This window comes from Artibeus jamaicensis, unplaced genomic scaffold (assembly GCF_021234435.1).
Source record: "Artibeus jamaicensis isolate MK-2021 breed Jamaican fruit bat unplaced genomic scaffold, CSHL_Jam_final scaffold_804, whole genome shotgun sequence".
Taxonomy (NCBI): Eukaryota; Metazoa; Chordata; class Mammalia; order Chiroptera; family Phyllostomidae; genus Artibeus; species Artibeus jamaicensis.
This window is the reverse complement of record NW_026522055.1, coordinates 3,300,088-3,319,808: the sequence shown is the minus strand read 5'-3', so window position 1 is coordinate 3,319,808 and position 19,721 is coordinate 3,300,088. Positions and strand designations below refer to the sequence as shown.

Here is a 19,721-nt window from a genome sequence, read left to right as displayed (position 1 = left end):
AAACAAGATACATCATGAATAGTGTAAGGAAAAACACACAAAAAATGTGCCCTTAAATTTTATGGCAATTGATGTATGGCTGATTCATATTTGAATCGAGTCCCACAATGTCTTAAGTACTGATCTTAAAATTACCATTTACTTTCCTAATATGTAAATAAATACTAAAATATCAATCAATCAACAATGTTTGGAGACTTTATCATATAAAAGGAATCACCCTGGAAAATCAGCAGTGATAATGGCTGATTGAGACTGAGAGATGCTGGAGACCAAGTCTTTCTCTTAAAGGGCCTGACACAGATTTACAGGGACTCACAGCTCTGACCTTCAGGCCTTGAGACAGCACATTTAAAGGTGCTAGGGACATTCAGGGAGGGACTCAACTGTCTGGCTTCAGGACTAAGGCTGGAGGGGGTGCATTCTCTCACACACAAGTCATCTGAGGCCATTCTCCCCTGCTGAGCCCTCCCTACCATAGAGCTAGAAGGCGCTATATCTGAGTTCCCACCTACCTGGCTAATGCTATGGCTCTGTCCTAGTGATTCCCTGAGGCCTTGCCCCACTCCACTTGAGAAATCACCCAAGTCATATTCAGTGGCTTTCCCACACAAATGACCTTTTTTGCCTCATAAGGTCGACTCTCCTAAATTTCTCAAACAGGCTTGATCTGCCCTCTGAATGCTCTATACTTCTCCCTAAGTGGCCCAGGCAACGTCAAAGGACATGTTCCTTTTACAGTTTTTTTGTATTGTTGTTCAAATACACTTATCTCCATTTCCCCACATCACTTCCCAAACACAGCCATCTCTACTTCTCCACATTGATCCTACCTCCCTTTAGTTTTTTTCATGTGAACTTTATACATGTTCCTGAAAACCCTTGCTTTCTATCTCCCCACTATCCCCTCCCAAGTCCCACTGGTTACTGTCAGTTTGTTCCTTCTTTCCATGTTTCTGGTTATATTTTGCTTGCTTGTTCATTTTGTTGATTAATTTCCTCTTGTAGGTATGGTCATATGGTGTTCGTCTTTCACCACCTCGCTCATTTCATTACCATAATTCCCACCAGATTCATCCATGTTGTCCCAAAATTTAGGAGCTACTTCTACCCTAATAATGCTGATGCACCTATTCTAAAGAACCTATGTACCCCAATGTTCATAGAAGCACAATTTACAATGGATGAATGCTGAAAGCAACCTAAGTGTCAATTAGGAAATAAGTGGATCAAGAAACTATGATACATTTGCATGAGCACAAGGACATTTTGAAGTGAAACAGAAAAGTGGATTGTCTCACGTTGGGGTGGTGCATTTTGCTATGAAAAGATAACCAAGACTAAACTTTGTAGGTACTTGTTTGAAACCCCCAGAGGGCTGAAAATTTTAAGTCAGAAAAAAATGACACCTGTCCAAAGTCCCTGGGATTTCTGCATCAAATTCTAGGATCTCGCCCTGGCTGGTGTAGCTCAGTGGATTGAGTGCGGGCCTCGAACCACACGATCGCGGTTGGATTCCCAGTCAGGGCACATGCCAGGGTTGCAGGCAGGTTCCCTGCAGGCCAGGTCCCAGCAGGGGATGCACGAAAGGCAACCATACATTGATGTTTCTCTCCCTCTCTCCTTCCCTTCCCCTCTAAAGATAAATAAATAAAATCTTTTAAAAAAAAGCAGAGGTATTCATTTAAAAAAAAATTCTAGGATCTCAACCATTTGAGCCTCATGACCTCCGTTCTTGGCACAAAAACAAAGCTTAAAAAAACAGAGGAAAAGTCTTCATGTATAATTTCTCAGCAACATGTACAGATTTTCCGAGTCCCCAAAGCAATTCAAGAGGGGTCAGACCATGGTGTTCCTCACAGTCCAAAAATAACTTAATAGTTTCCACTGCACACTTTTTAAAAAGATTGTATGTATATATTTTTAGAGAGCGAGGTCTTTGGTCAAAACTGGTAGTATGATAACAGGGGTCACTGGAGTAAAACTAGAATTTTGAGAGCATGTAGAAAAATGAAATACGTTGGAGATGACCTGTCCCTCTATGACAACAACAGATATAAGCCTGGCCATTTCAAAATCCTTTCCACTGACGCACAGCTTCCACTTGCAGGTCTGGCTTCTTCTGAGACATTTGTGTTACTCACTTGTAACATCTGCATTCTCACCTACCTGCAGGTGCAGATCTTGACTTTTTCCTGGAAACATCGCAGCCATCCTTCATGTGCTCCAAAAATGTCACCAGGACTGGCTTAGAAACCACCAGACCTGTGTACAAAAGAAATATTATTATTTGTTAAAGAGTCCCCATTTCCAATCCATGTCGTGCTCAGGAAACAACACTGCAGAAAAATTAAAATATTCTAGAAGATCATTCTATATTCTGATAGTACCTTAATTGTTTAAACAATACATACATTTATTCGGTGAGTTCCTAAGGATTATAGTTCTCAAAGCCTTCATTTTCTACAGGAGATAACCTCCAAGTTCTCCTTTGTGATCATGAATCTGAAAGTCTACCATACAGAGTCAAGTCTGCAAAAGATGCTATATACAGAAAATGCTGTGGGTGGAGCAGGAAATGTGAAGGAAGTCAGGCTCACCCAGGGACACCAGGTTGCTGTAATTCTCCAACATCACATCTGAGTACAATTTCCGCTGAGCTGGGTCCAGGCATTCCCATTCCTCCCAAGAGAAATCTATTGACACATCCTTGAAGGTCAAAGATTGCTAAAAAAAAAAAAGGGGGGGGGCAACTTTATTAAGGAGTCAACAGCACAGTTCTCAGTGTCATCTAACATGAAAAGTGGTTTCGACCTAGGAAATAACCTGAATCATTCAATAAGGCCACTTTGACCCTCTAATACTCTCTAATGTTTTTTGTAACACTGACAAGTGAGGATAATACATGTCTACAAATCCACTGCAAAGACATTATTTTTAAGGAAAATAAACTTCAAAATAAAAGAAGAGACACAGGCATAAGGATTGTTGAGTGTTGTATTTGTATCATTCAGAATCAGTTATGTATACTTCTCAGCTACAAAATGCAAGATGAATTGAAAGTGTAGGTAAGTTGTGTAGGTTTCATTGAGGCAACAAAAAGTGCAGTTTTGTTAAAATGCAGATTTTGATTTCAGAGTTGTAGGTGAGGCCAGTGTTTCCACATTTTCCAGAAGCTTACTTCTTTAAGTATGTTTTATTGATTATGCTGTTACAACTGTCCCATTTTTCCCTGTTTTCCTTCTACCCGCAGCCCCCTGCTCTGTAATTGCCTGATTATGTTCATGTCCATGAGTCATACTAATAAGTTTCATGACTTCTCCACTTTATATAGTATTTTAAATTTTCCGTATTTTGTATCTACCATTTATGCTTCTTATTCCCTGTTCCTTCTTCCCCGTTTTCCCTTCACCCCAACCTTGCTCTGGACCCTTTATATTATCTCCAGTTCGGTCAATTTATTCCTCTTCTAGTTGTTTGCTTATTTGGTGTTTCTTTTGGTTTTGCTTTATTGGTTCAGTTTTTAACACAGTAAGTTTCTTGTCATTTCACTATTTGTATTTTTTATCATCTTCTTTTTCTTAGATTAAATCCTTTGAATTATTTATATAGGTGCTTGGTGATGATGAACTACTTTAACTTGACCTTATCTAGGAAGCACTTGATTTGTTCTTCTGTTCTAAACAATAGCTTTGCTGGTTAGATTAATGTTGGATATAAGTCACTGCCTTACATGACTTTGAATACTTATTTTCAGCCCCTTCTTGCCTACAAGGTTTTTTTTTCTTTGACAAATCAAGTGCTAGTCTTGTGGGAACCACTTTTTAGGTCACTCTCGTTCTGTGTTGTGTGGTTCAAGATTCTCTCCCTATCTTTTCCCTTGGGTAATGGAATTGGAATATAGCTTTGTGTGTTCCTCCTTGTAAGCAACTCCTTTGTGACTCTGAGAACTTCCTTTACTTGCATGACTATTTCCTTCACCAGAACTAATACGTTTTCCTTTGTTGTTTTTCAAATCAGTTTTCCATTTCACCTCTTCCTTTTCTCCTCCTGGCACCCCTAGGATTAACATGTTGGAAGGCTTAAAGTTCTCCCAGAGGTTTCTCAGCTTCTCCTCCTTTTTAAAAAAAATTCTCATGTCTTCATTCTATCCTGGTTGAATATTTATTTCTTCCCTCTGGTCCAAATTAGTTATTTGAGTCCCAGTTTTCTTCCTTTCACCTGTTGATCCCCTGTATATATTTCTGTATTTTATTTTGTAGGGACTGCACTTCTTTTTTTTTAATTTTTATTTTTTAATTGATTATGCTGTTACAGTTGTTCTATTCCCCCCTTCATTCCCCTCCACCCTACCCCCATCCCCACCATTACCCCCCTTTAGTTTATGGCCATGTGTCTCAAGTCCTTTAGATTCTATATTTCCCATGCTATTCTTGCCCCCCCCATCTATTTTCTTTCTACTGTCTATGCTACTTATTTTCTGTACCTTCTCCCCCTATCTCCTCCTCCCACTCCCTTATTGCTAACCATCCTTGAGATCTTCATTTCTATGTTTCCACTCCTGATCTAGCTGTCCTTTTAGTTTGCTTTCGTTTTAGGTGTGGTTGTTAATAACTGTGAGTTTGTTGTCCTTTCACTGTTCATGTTTCTTTAACTTCTTTTTCTTAGATAAGTCCCTTTAACATTTCATATAATAAGGGCTTGGTGATGATGAACTCCTTGAATTTGATCTTATCTGAGAAGCACCTTATCTGTCCTTCCATTCTAAATGAAAGTTTTGCTGGATAGAGCAATCTTGGTCGTAGGTCTTTGGATTTCATGACTTGGAATACCTCTTTCCAGCCCCTTCTTGCCTGTAAGGTCTCTTTTGAGAAATCTGCTGACAGCCTGATGGGGACTCCTTTGTAGGTGACTGTCCCCTTAGCTCTTGCTGCTTCTAGGATTCTCTCCTTCATTTTAATTTTTGCTAATGTAATTATGATGTGCCTTGGTGTGTTCCTTCTTGGGTCCAACTTCTTTGGTACTCTCTGAGCTTCCTGGATTTCCTGGAAGTCTATTTCCTTTGCCAGATTGGGGGAAATTCTCCTTTATTATTTGTTCAAGTAAGTTTTCCACTGGTGGCTGTGCCTTTCCCCTTTCTGGTACCCCTATAATTCGGATGTTGGAGCGTTTAAAGATGTCCTGGAGGTTCCTAAGACTCTCCTCATTTCTTTGAATTCTTGCTTCCTGACTCTTTTCTGTTTGGCCATTATTTGCTTTCTTCTGGTCCACTCTATTGATTTGAGTCCCAGTTTCCTTTTCATCGCTATTGGTGTCCTGTGCACTTCCGTTCATTTCAATTAGTTTCGCCTTCATATGTTTCTCTAATTTGTGGCTATAATCAACCAGTTCTGTGAGGATCCTGATCACCAGTGTTTTAAACTGTGCGTCTGAGAGTTTTGCTATTTCTTCATCGCTTAGATTTATAGGCTCTGGGGCTTTGAGATCTTCTTGAGCCATTTTTGGTCTGTTCCCGCCCTTTAAGTGTGAGGAAGGGCGCCTTGGACTCCCAGGTCGCTGGGTTGTGACTCTGCATGTGGGCGCGTGGTCAGAGCAGGGAAATGGCAGCGCCCTCTACTGCCGCTTGCCGCGGGGACGCCAGCCCTGGTCGAACCGCCCACTCCCTCGCCTGTCCGCTCGCACACAAATAGGCGACCCCAGTCAACACGCAGTACCGCTTCCCTGCTGTCTCCTCCGCGGTCGCTCGCCTGGTCACTCGCTGGGTCGCTCACTAGGTCCAACCCTGCGCCTGGATTCCGCTTCTGGATTCCGCGCCTGAGCCCGTCTGACCGAGTCCTCCTGTGCAATCCCGCTCCACCAGCCACTGGTTTCGCCCCTTACAGGTCAGGCTGCAGAATTTGTTGTTAACGGACTTTCGAAAAGTTCAATTTTCCGTGTTCTGGCTGTGTTTTGTGTTGCTAATATTTAGTTGTCCCTAAACTTGGTTGTGTGAGAAGGCACGGCACATCCACCTATACCTCCATCTTGGCGGAAGTCTTCGGGACTGCACTTCTTACTTTATTTTGTAGCTCTACTCAAACGTTTCTATGAGCACCCTGATTACCAGTGTTTTGAACTGTGCATGGAGTGTTTGGCTACCTCTTTGGTGCTTAGTTCATTGTTTAAAAAGTGTTTATATATTTTTAGAGTGTGGAGAGGGAGGGAGGAAGAGAGTAAGAGAAACATCAATGTGTGATTGCCTCTAACGTACCCCATACTGGGGAACTGGCCAGCAATGGAGAAATGTGCCCTAACCTAGAGTTTAATCAGAGCCTGTTTGGTTGGCAGTCTGCCACTTAATCCCATGAGCCATTCCAGCTAGTCACCTTTTGCTGCAGTGTTGATCAGTTCTTTTCTTTTGTGCTATATTTCTCTATCTCTCTGACCTGGTACAGTCCTAGGGGTGGAGCCTTGGGTATTTTCCAGGACAGGGCAACCCACTTTGCTGTGTTGTGGTGCTGTGTGTGGGAGAAAAGTCAGAGAGAAAATAATCCTGCTTGCTCATCTCTCACCCTGTTTTCAGTCAATTCTCACACTACCTTCAAGCAAATTGCCCTTTCTGGTGCTAATTTCATAGTGAGTGGTTTTGTGTAAATCCTAGGATCCCTGCAATAGAATTTTGTGTGAGACTGAGAGTTTCTCCTGCTGCTGCAACCTTCACAACTTTTTACAGGGCGAGGTACTGTGGCTTAAGTTTCTAACACTCAAACCCTGCATTGCACTGTCTCTGTCACTTTTCTGTAGTTCTTCTGGTTTATCTGCATGGAATATAGAACCAACAGGTCCAGCAACTGTCACCTCACTTCTCCAGTCCTCCAGCCACTGCCTCACACTCCTGGTATGCCAGCTGCCAACTTGCTGAGGGTCACCTCCACACTGACTGTCTTTATCTGTCCCTCCTATTAGTCTGGATGAATGTTTCTTCTTTAACTGCTTGGTTGTCACACCCCATAGAGTTCCATCTTTGGGCACTTCTGGTGCTTTGTTGTTTTTAATTGGTTGTTATCTTTTGTTTGTGCCAGGAAGCAAAATAGGTCAACCTACTTTTCCATCTTGGCTGGCAGAACAATCTCACTTTTTACTAATGAAGCCATATTTTCTGGTACATGTGCCATACTTCTAAATGGCACAAAAAGGAAGACACAGTTAAGTAAGTCACACATGGCTTTGGTAGAATTAATTTTATACAATTTACTTTTCCCTAGAAGTAAGAAACCTAGCAGCCACAATTTTATTTGAAGTTGTAATTACTTTCACAACAAAGTTATTCTTTTTTATGATTTATCACATTTTTATTTTTATTTTTTGAGGTAGATTGATTTTATTTTATTTTTTTAAATTTTATTCAGTTATTTTTCAAGTACAGTTTTTTTTGTCTATTTCTCAAGAACAAGATTATTCTTGATATGAGAATATTTTCTAAAACATACACTAACAGGTAGACCTTGAGTTTTACACATAACTTGACCTAAAATTAAAAAAAAACACAGGCAACTACACATAGTGGCAACTTCCTCATGGAAGTACACTGCTCTGTTTGTAACTGAGAAAAATGGAAACATCTTCAGAGAGTAAAAACACAAACTAACTCAATTCTTAACATTTTATGCACACAGTCAGACATACTCGTATATACAGAAAAAAGGTAAAAATGAAAAGTAATACAATATACAATTTTATATCAAGGTTATCTAGATTATTTTGTGGTTCTGTAAATCTAGTGAATTTCTGTGTGAAAGATAGCCTTTGTGTTTTCTAAACACAATAAAAAATACAAACTTAACCATAAAAGAGAAGTTAGAGCTATTGTTCCTTAGTGTTTTATTTCTTTGAAAATGTCTCTGTATCACTTGTGCAGAGTTAGATCTTACCAATTGAACTGAATTAAACATATTTTATAGTATAATTATTGTAAAATTACCTAAAATATGAAAAGTGATAATATAGAGTATGTCTGTAATATGAGTGTGCAATATCACAAAAAGTGTACAGGAAGAAGGCCTCACCGAATACATCCTTCCTGTCAAAAGACAATGATCGCCCTGGCTGGTGTAGCTCAGTGGATTGAGCGCGGGCCTGCGAACCATATGCTCACGGTTCGATTCCCAGTCAGGGTACATGCCTGGGTTGCAGGCCAATTCCCTGCAGGCCAGTTCCCAGCAGGGGACGCAGAAAAGGCAACCATACATGGATGTTTCTCTCCCTCTCTCCTTCCCCCCTTCCCTTCTAAAGATTAATAAATAAAATCTTAAAAAAAAGACAATGATCTCTATGAAATAAATGTAGAGCCTTCATTTTTTAAAGCAAATAGAAGTTAAAAAGACAATGAAAGTGTTCAAATAAAATATGATAGTTTTAGTCATATCCTTCAATAATTCCCTGCCAGACTCTTTTAATGATAAAGGGAAACTATTAGCTCTACAGTGAAGAGACAACCTTAGGCAAGTGACTATCAGGTGGATTGGAACAATGGATATTCAGCGACTGATACATGTAGAAGGAAATGTCCTTATTGATGAACATTACTGGCAAAATACATAAATAAGAAAGTCATTATATGAACATAATCATAAGTAAACCTTCAGCTTTTCATTGTCAATCCACAGGTACCTTCATATTCAGTACACTAATTATTGAAATAGCGAGACACTTATTAACTCAGTGATGTTGTCTACTCAACTGACTAGTCTTTTTCAGAACATTTAAAGTGATTCCCAATGGACAATCTGCATTTTCTTACCTGTGATATACTAAGGTGATGCTTCAGTTATATGAACTTAACCATATATATCCCTGCTTCACCAATACCCGAGCCTGTGAACCCATCCCAGCAAATATTACAAACGACTGCCATCCAAAGTTGATCTGTGACAGAGGAGATGAGTTCAGTGTTTAAAGATTATTGATTAAAGGCAGGAAATCTTGACCTCATGCAGCCTAGATAAAGACAATGCACAGAAGGCCTTGGGACAAGGAGGAAACTACTCTATATAAACTATTGCCCTGAAGAATCATAAAAAGTAACAGAGAGAAGCAGATTAAACCAACTTCACTATCCAGGAACATCAAACAAAAAAATAATGGTTGCTGGTTCTCAATTTAATCCTTTTAGGAGAAATAGCATAGCCTCTGACCCAGGACACATCTTTTACCTGAGAAGCTGCCATGTCTTCCTGGTGCTGATATTCCTTGTACTCTGGGTTCTTTTCTCAGGAGACCATATGCTGAGGAGTCAAGTTTGCATTTTGTGAATGTGTTTTTCAAAGGCGCAGCCCTTTTCTTTATTCCCACCACAACCACTGGAAGAAGAACCTGTAAACGCTAAGAGGCCCACCCTCTTCTCTCCTTTGTCACCTGGAGGATGGGCAATAAGCTGCTACAAGATCACACTGAGTTTGTTTTTCTGTCTTCATGTGCTCTCTCCTCCCACAGATGTCCACAAACTGCTACAGCAATAAGAATGTATGCTATTCTTTTGAAACACACACCCAACGGAGCATTTCTTTATCTCCCCCAAACAAAGCCTGCTCTCCACTCTCGCAGATGCATTCCAGAATACTCTTGTCAATCAGTGTGTTCACCTGACCATCTCCTGAAGCACCTCATTTAACAATGATCCCTCTTGGGAGAAGTTCCTAACTCTGTGCGGGAGCACACAGGTGATGTCACTTCTTAGATCTCCTCAGGTGATCTAATAACAACCTGAAGGGGTACAGTTTAGCTGTAAAATGTGTGAAGAACTCTTTGGGATGAAGGTCCCACTTGGTATCCATAATCTGCTTTGCTGCCCTTGCCCTTTCACAACTACTTTCCTCCAAATCACTCTCTCTGTCTGAGGTGCATCTTATTAAACAGGGAGGATATCAAAGGGGGTTCAGAACATTTCCACCCTCAGGAGCAATTTTGGCTCTATAGGTTATGAACAGTGAGGCACACAGATTGTTTACTGTACCCGAGTTGTGATTTTAAAAGGTGAGTGGTGAGCGGGTACACAGGCAACGTCTCTCAGCAGCAAACCCACAAAAGAAAGGTGGAGAAAGCTCAGCTGGGAGGGCCTCATTCTGAAAAAATGGGCTCTCTACCTCGCAGCTAACAAGTCAGGGTGTGGGGGCTTCTCATGTGTATTCTGAACTCACCATTTCGGGAGGGGTGGCAAGGAGTATTTCATCCACAGGAGTGATCCCCGGGCTTCAGGCGCACAGGAATGTGAACTCATAGGATCAGTATAGAACTGGGAACTCCAGTGAAAATTTGTATGACATCCTGCGTTCTATAACTACTTCCCAAAGTCTCATAAGGGCGCATGCGCACTTTATCAAAACACACAGGGGTAGGCATCTCAACAGAGCACTTCCCATGAGCGGCATCTGAATACAGGCCTGGTGATGACAGAGATATGTTTAGCCAAGCCATGAAGAGGTTCCTGGGTTGAGACCCAGACTCCTGTACATATATTTCTCCTTGATTATATTACATTGTTTGGGGGAAGCAACATATATATTTTTATTATTTTTAATATATTTTATTGATTATGATATTATAATAGTTCCATACCCCTCCATTTATTCCCCTTCATCTGCATATCCCATCCCACCAACATCCCCCCAGCTTTAATTCAAGTGCATGGGTCATACATAATTTTTTGCCATCTACATTTTCCATACTATTCTTACCCTTCCCCTGTGTATTTTCTACCTACAACTTATGCTACTTATTTTCTGTACATTTTCTCCCTCCCTCGCCCTGCAATGCCGTGTTGATAACCCTGCATGACATGTCCAACTCTGTGATTCTGTTCCTGTTCTAGTTGTTTGATTAGTTTATTTTTGTGTGTGTTTTAGGTGTGGTTGTTAATACCTATGACTTTGTTTTCATTTTACTGTTCATATGTTTGATCTTCTTTTTGTTAGATCCCTTAAATTTCTTTAACGTCTCATATAATAAGGGCTTGGTGAGGGTGAACTCCCTTAAATTGACCTGGTCTGGGAAGCAGTTGATTTCCCCTTCCATTCTAAATGAGAGCTTTGCTGCAGGGAGTCATCTTGGATATAGGTCCTTGCCTTTCATGACTTGGAATACTTGTTTTCAGCCCCTTCTTGCCTGCAAGGTCTCTTTTGAGAAATCAGCTGACAGTCTTATAGGAATTCCTTTTAGGTAACTGTCTCCTTTCCTCTTGCTGCTTTTAAGATTCTCTTCTTACCTTTAATCTTGCCTAATGTAATTATGGTGTGCCTTGGTGCGTTCCTCCTTGGGTCCAACTTCTTTGGGACTTTATGAGCTTCCTGGACTTCCTGGAAATCTATTTGCTTGGCCACACTGGGGACTTTCCCCTTCATTGCTTTTTCCAATAAGGTTTCAGTTTCTCGCTCTTCCTCTTATCCTCCTGGTACCCCTACGACTCCGATGTTGCAACGTTTCAAGATTTCCTGGAGATTCCTAAGCCTCTCCTCATTGTTTTTAATTCTTGTTTCTTCATTCTTTTCAGATTGAATGTTTTTTCCTTCTGGTCCACACTGTTGATTTGAATCCCAGTTTCCTCCCTTTCACTCTTCATTCCCTGTACATTTTCTTTTATTTCACTTAGCATAGCCTTCACTTTTTCATCTAATTTGTGACCATGTTCAATCAATTTTGTGAGCATCCTGATTAGCAGTGTTTTCAACTGTGCATCTGACAGGTTGGCTATCTGCTCATTGCTTAGTTGTATTTTTTCTGGAGCATTGGTCTTTCTTCTTTTTAGGTAATTTTTTTTAAGTCTCAGTGTGCTTGTTAGGTAGTAAGGGGAAGAAACTTAAGTGCTCACCAGAGCAGGGCAACCCACATCACTGTTTTGTGGTGCTGTATGTGGGGGAGTGGTCTGAGAGGGAGGAATGGTGCTTGCTCCACCATCTGCCTGTTTTCAGTAACTTCCCCTATTACCCATGATCAAATTTGGTCCTTCTGGTTCTGATTTCTGGGTGGGTGCCCTTGTGTATGTTCTAGGATCCTGTAGGTCTCTCTGATGAATTCTTTTGTTATGCTGGGAGTTTGTCCTGCCGTCTCGTCAGCCCCCATCAGTGTTTTCAACCACAGGTTTGGGGCATTATTTTCCTGCACTGGAACCCTGGGTTGCTCAGGCTGTCTCACTCCCCAGTTACTCTTTCATATTATCTGCACTGAAATGTGAATCTGCCTGCTCCACCAGCTTTCAGCTCCCTGGGTCTTCCAGCCACAGCCTTGTCTAGAGCCCTTCTCACCTAGCTGCCAAACTTCACCTCTCCTACAGTCTGGATGAATGTTTCTTCTCTAACTTTTTGGATATCAGACTTGCAGACAGTTTGATTTTCTCATTTATGGTGGTTTTTTGTTTTTAAATTTTTGTTGTCCTTCTTTTTGTTATAAGTGGCACAGGGTTTGTACTTACACCTCCATCTTGGCTGATATTCTCCTTTGCTATATTCTTTACTTGACCACCCCATTGGACTTAGGAACCATTTTATATGGCTTCAACACAATTAGGAAATTTGTGAGATGTTCATCAAAGATTAAGATTATGATAGTGCTATAATGAAATTTTAGATGATTCTTTCTCACTTTTTATTTGTAATTTTTCTCTCATTTATAATTACTGTTGTTTTGTACTGTTTTACTCTCAATTCAGTAATACTGAATTTATTAATACCCAGCTGGTGACTGAGAGGATTGCTCAGTGTAGTGGAACATCCCACAATTCGGTGACCAGGAATGTGAAATTTTACTGTGACGGTGAATGTGGTAATATTTGTGTGTCTAAATGGGTCATAGAGGACAGAAAACACACTAGAAATGCTTCTCTACAAAAGAGGAGAAAAGCTGGGTTTTTCTTCATAAGAACACTCTGCCTATCAAAAGGACAACACACATTCCTTAACTCTTCACCAAGTACTATAGAAGGTGCAAACATTTTCTGGGTGCCCAAGCAATTCTTGATAAATTTTACACGAATTCCAGTGATATAAAAAAGTTTTTTTTAAAAAGTCCTTCCTATGTGTGAGCATGCTCACAAATGTGTACCAAGCTTGAATGAGACTCCTCTGATTCAAAACCCTGTGTAGGGTCCTTCTCACATAACATGTTCTGAGAAAAACAGAACAATAACATCTCAATACTTTTCCCACTCAGTAGAAAAAGTTAGTAGCCAAAGAACTCTGGTCTATAACAAATGTGCAGTTTTGCTGGGTAGAATGTAGTTCAGGGACCTATTTCCAGGGGCTAGAGGGAGAAATGATCCTTTTCTTGACTCCAGTTTTCCTGAGAATAAATAAGTACCCCTTCTGTTTTCTTGTCTCTTATTGTACCTGCTCACCTCTACTAGAAACTATGTCTTCCTGCTGAAAAAAGGAGCTTTCTGGGGCTTCTTAATTCTCATAAATATTTATAGTTTTAATGGTCATTGTAAGTTTATGCAGTTACAGTGAGTTTTATAGCACAACTTTGTGCAGCTGTAAACACACAGTACATATGTTTCAAAATTGCATTTTGTGTGGAACAAGAGAGCTCCCTTTTTTATTACTTACGCCCACCATTTTTAGCCATACCTCTCTGGCTTTTTAGGTTTATTCCAGGGTCCTTGCACTTCTCACTCATCCCTGGAAGAAGTACTTTCTGATCACTAATGCATTGCTTTAATACTATTTAGTTTCTGATCAACAATACATTGTTTTGGTCTTATTTAGTTTCTGATTACTAATAGATTGTTTTGTTTTTTAGGTATCAGAATTTCACCAGAGCCATTTAAGTTAATTGGGCTCTTATTTCATAGGGACTTAGAACCATGTCCTGCATTTAGGGTGTGGCAGTGTTTTCAGTTTTAAGTTCAAATGGACCCTCAAATTAATTTCTACACCCTATCTTAGCTAAAAGGCCAAGAACTGATACAAATTCATTTGTAATGTTCAGTTTAGGACTGAGGGATGAGGTACAGTTACACTCTTGAAATCCTGCCTGCAAATCAGTTCTTTCATTTTTGAAGCCAGGACTGTTAAAATATATTTTTAATCGGTGCAAAGATTAAAATAAATATAAAATAACATTGTTTTTTTGTGATGAGAACAAGCTATGGGTATAGAACAGTGGGTGTCATTTGCCATGATAAAAAGCATTTCAAACCTCATTTTCACTGCTAAATTAGCTGGCTCTGAGTATGAATACCAGTAAAGAAGAAATGACCCAATGGCCTGAAGACATCTGGTGATGGAGATAGTCTCCTTGTTTAGAAACAGACCTGTGACCTTGGAATTTGTTCTTTTCATCACTCTATTTACTTTTAGCTTACTGTGTGCCTCTTGATCTAGACACGCTTGATTCTCAAGTACCTGACTGCAGTCAACTCACACACCCACAGAGTTCTGTTCAGGACATGTGTCATTCTGGTTCGTTCAAAGAAGACTAAAAGCAACCCTTTTTGTTCACACTTATAGAGCACTTATTTTGTCTCTTTCTTGAATGTACATTTTCATTTCAATAGACAAAATTCTATGAAAAATAGATTAAATTTAAAATTTTTGATAGAGTTCCACGTGAACCATGACACATATTGCTTCCTATCCAAATTTTGTTAATGTAATTTAAAAATATATTTCACTTATTTATTATTAGAGAGGCAGTGAGGGAGAAAGAGAGGGATAGAAACATCAGTGTTCCATCGATAGAATGCACACATGTGCCCTGACTCAGAATCAAACTGGGGAATCTTTGGTTCTCAGGACAGCACTGAATCTACTGGACTACACCAGCCAGGGACTACCTAAATTTGAAATCAGCATTTTTACATTCTATGGAAATTTTCTCATTCTGTAAAATTATTCCTTCATGATTCTTATCTAATAGAAATGGCAAAGCATTAATTTTTCTTGAACTGGTGTAGAATTATCTTATGCATCATCTACAAAGAAAGTTTATCAGCATTTTCAAAAACTATGGTGTATAATAGGCCCCATATGGGTGTCCCACGCAAAACAGAGATTCTAATAAACTATCTGGAAAATGAAAATCAGGGTCCTTTGCAACCAAGAAATCAGCAGTTTCAAGAGTAAACATTCAGAGTCTTATCAAAAAGTCTGAGTCCATTTGTAAATGCTTGACCGTTCATATCTTTAAAGTCTTGCTCCATCTTATCCCTCTCATGTAAGCTGGAAAGACTGGAAATGCAGCTTGGTGGCTACCCAGTTTGATAACAGCTGAAGGTTCAAACTTTCAGCAGGTCACTGCACCTCAGACCACCCTACACATACTCTAACACCTCAAAACTCTCAACATCCTTATTTTCTGAAGCCATGTATTTGACTGACTGTGGATGTCCATTCTTTTTTCCCTAGAAAGCTTTTTTATGCTACAGGGAGTCTGTTAACACTTTAGTGTATGGCTCATCAGTTTCCATATACAAACCAAACACTGCATGTTTTTCTATTTCTTCCACTATGGTGACTGCAAGTGCAAATTAATACTAAAATGTTTGGGGTGTGAATGTATGAAATTTTTAGTTTATCAAACAAAATATAGGTTCCCATTGTGTATTGCTATCTAAAATAATTTTCCTGAGTGTTCCAACCTCAAACAAATATATTATTATTTCTATTTTGCTAAGCGAGAATAAGCTAAACAGTAAGAAGCAAATACCATATGATCTCATCCATACCAGGAATCTAATGAACAAAACATCAAGCAAAATTGAACCAAAGACATGGTAACAAGGGAAAGACTGAGAGCAAGCTGAGGAGATGGGGAGAGGGATAAAGGTGAAAAGAAGAATAAACAGTTGCTTCACTAGTTAGTGAAGGAACATGTAGGAGAGAATCAAGGACATGGAAATAGGGTGGGGATTGTCTGTGAAAGTTGGTGAGAGGGCCAGGGATACAGAGCAATGAGGGAAATTCTGGACATGTAGAATAAGGCAATAAAATATTTAGTAAAAAATAAAAATGAGTGGAACTACAAATAATGTTTCCCTGCTTATCTCCATCCCTTTCTATATCTATAAAAAATCAATCAATGAAAATTAATAAAAATAAAATAAGAACTGTCTGGGTAAAATAAACATTATCTATGCAGGGTTATAAGTCATGGTTAAATTTTATCATTAAAACAGAACATGCAGAGAGCAAATGAGTGGGTGGCATCATGGTGAGAGCTAGGAAGGGCAACTTTCTCCCAGATATATGTGCTTCAGAGGTAATTGTTCCTTTCCCACAAGGAAATCCAACACCACCACATGACTCAGTAGGGTTGACACCATATACGAGTTTCCTACTACCTGGCCCCATCTCATAACTCTGTTCTGCTGATTTCCTGATATGTTGCCCCACCAGAATGGCAGGCTCACCCAAGCTCTTTCCAGCAGCTTTTGCATATATCTGGCCTGTCCTGATCCTACTTCAGACTTTTCTAATATCTATCAAACAGGCCACCTGACTTCTCCATAGTCTGTAACACCTGCAATGTGACCTTTGGCCTGATGCCAACAGCAGCAGGCCATTTTTCACAGGTTGGCTTCTCCTAGGCTCCTCTGAGACAATCTAAAGTAGCAGACACCTGAAGACCTTTTCTGTCTAATAGTGAAGTCACCTAGCAAGACAGAAGTGGCAGCACAGGTGGATGTCCCAAAGCTAGCACATCTGGCAGACGGCTCATCTTCACATCATAGCACCATCCAATCACTTCCACAAGTAACAAGCTGAAGAAGCAGCCTCACTGGTAACCAGAGTCACACTGAAGTAAGTCCAACTTTGAGAGATCAACTCCTGTACAGCTGGTGTGCCACAGTACTCGGGGTTTGAGGTCAGCTGTTGTGGCTACTCCTCATTGTAGACTGGCCCAGATGTAAATCCATCTCATTAAAATACAAAGGAAATCAAGGCTAAATTACAATGGCAGTGTGCACACTGCTCACAATGTAAGGGAGGGCACAAGTGGAGCCCCCAGCTTAGGTGAACAGGAAGCTTGTGGATTCTATAGGACACTCACTACATGAGTCCACTCTACAAAGGCCAAGCAACATAGCAGCTCTACCCTATATTTAGAAATGAGCAGAGGGAGATGGTCCAAATCAAGTTGAGAAACCTTGTCCTAACTGAAAGAAGAGAACTGAGTGACACTTAAATGAAGAACAATCTGACAGTAACCAGAGGGGACTTGGGAGGCAATAATGAGGAGGAAAGGTAGAAGGGTTATCAGTAACAACCAGAAAGGACATATGGACAAAAGCGAAGGAGGGTGGAATCAATGGAGGGAGGTAGAGATAAGTGAATACAACTGTACTTAAACACAATAAATTCAAAAATATAAAAAATGAATAAAGAATGAACACTTTCATTTTTCATTAAAGAAAGGAGATCATGAATACTCAGTAAGCAAGTACATGTCATTACTACACACCTAGATTCTAAAATTAAATTTAGATCTAACACCTTTAATTCCTGTCACCTGTGAAATGATAACAGTATAAAATAGTAAAGATATATTGCTTGTTAATGTGAATCTATAAAAAATAAACTTTATTGAAGCAATGAAAAATATTAAGCTGAATTTTGAAATTACACTTGTTTGTACTTAAAAATAATGATGTTAATGTTGTTAAAGAAGAGTTGTCTCCACTTTAAAAATTAGCATTTCCTCTGCTGATTTAGCTCTGTGAGTGTAGCTAGCATGGGCTGTGAACCAAAGGGTGGCCAGTTTGACTCCTGGTCAGAGCACATTCCTGGATTGTGGGCAAGGTCCCAAGTGGCACCACGTGTAGGGCAACCACACACTGATGTATCTTTCCTTCTCTTACTTTGTTTCTTTCTCTCAATAAACAAACAAACAAACAAACAAACAAACAAATAAAAATTTAAAAAATATTAGCATTTGTCTTGGCTGGTATAGCTCAGTGGATTGAGCGCAGGTCTGTGAACCAGAAGATTGCGGTTCAATTCCCAGTGGGGGCACATGCCTGGATTGTAAGCCAGTTCCCTGCAGGCCAATTCCCAGCAGAGAATGCACTAGAGGCAACCATACATTGATGTTTTTCTCCTTCTCTCCTTCCCCTCTAAAAATAAATAAAATCTTAAGAGAAATTTAAAAAATTAAATTAAAATATTAGCATCTGTTAAGCAGTTCATCCTGGTTCTGCATTGTGAGTGGCACTTATATAAAAGACCACGAAACAAATTGAAACAGACAATTTTATTCCACACAGACCTTGGGAGACGTACTCAGCAGGCTTGTAACAGCTACATTTGAGGATGAAGCCAGGCTCTGGTTGACTGTAGGAGACCCCAGGACATGAGATTTCATTAGGGTTCATGTGGATAGAACTGTGGGGTTCTTGAGCTAAGTTTAGATTGTTCAAAATGAACCAAAAAACCAAGACCTTGGTAAAGTGTTTGGAGATCTTATATAATGGATATGTCTGGTGAAAGGCATGAGATGGAAGGAGAGTGTTGCTCAAAGCAGCTGCCAGTAACCAGGTGAAGAAGGGACATTTAACTGTGACTCTGTGAGATGCTGTCTACTGTGTGAAATTGCAGAAAAAGCCAGTGCCATTTCAAGGCTCCTAGCTACAGAAAATAAATGCCACCACAGCAATATTGTAAAGCAGCTTTGCCGAACTCAAAAAAACACATATTATTATTGTAGTTATTAGAATGGTCCATTAACTATAATAGAATATGGAAACAACAGGAAATTTTTCACTTTATATAATATCTAAGGATATCATGAAAAGAAACTGCTAATGCCGTATTTGCAATACACTACCAAATAACACGTTGTTATCTGTAAACCTTAGTAATGTCAAAGACATAAACATGTTTTAGTACATTCACCTTTATTAATAAAAAATATAAATAAACACATCTACAGAAAGAATCACAATACAATTGCATTACTATTTATCAACACAATCATTGCAAACATTGGCGGAGTGTTACTGTTCTTGTACATTATGATCCCATTTTCTTTGTTTTTCTCACTGGAGGTTAACTGGTGAGCAAATGTGGACATACAACAATGCTATGCACTGAGGGATAAACTGTCTATATTCCCTCATATATTGCAGATGGCTTTTTTATTCCAACCACATCAACTAATATTCAACTAGGACTATCATGAAGATACACCAGAATTTTAATACATTGACATTTCTTTAAATGGAGCTTTAGAAAACTACTTAAAATGAATATTTCTATGTCTTACTAAAATGCAAAATAGCATAACTTTTTATTGTAACATACAATAAAATTCTGAGTAACCTAAAACCAGCAAATTCATTTAGGCTTTTCAATACACTGCACGATAGTGTCCTCATTCTTATATACAAATGTAATTATGACTGAAGCTCACCTAATATACAAGAGTTCACAGGTTGTTAAGGAACCAACAATCACCCCATTGATTTGACTCAAACCAGGAAGAAAAACATAGTAGCATTAACTGATGAAAGACTGAAATCAGTTTCATATTTCCTTCTCAAAATATTGCAAATGCTCTCAAAATACTATAGTTTATATTCTGAGTAATTATACATATCTAGACATCTATGCCCTTGACATTTTGAAACAAACTCAAAAGCAATGGTTGGTGTTTTATAAAACTTTGCATGAATCGCTAATATTCCAATTTAGAGCAATGCCTGAAACCTATCATTAACTCCCTATTCAAAGTTATGATATTTGGATACTCTTTTT

General features: G+C 39.3%; 1 protein-coding gene across 1 annotated transcript; it reads right to left on the bottom strand.

The window, feature by feature from the left end:
* Nucleotides 1-2,169: 2,169 nt before the first annotated feature.
* LOC128626598 (KRAB domain-containing protein 5-like) lies at nt 2,170-9,206 on the bottom strand (the record flags this gene model as incomplete). The annotated part of the gene is made up of 3 exons (XM_053659692.1): nt 9,192-9,206; nt 2,601-2,727; nt 2,170-2,265 (listed from the first exon to the last, which is right to left on the bottom strand). Coding segments are annotated over exons 1-3 (238 nt in total), but the record flags the coding sequence as incomplete, so codon positions are not given.
* Nucleotides 9,207-19,721: the final 10,515 nt, after the last annotated feature.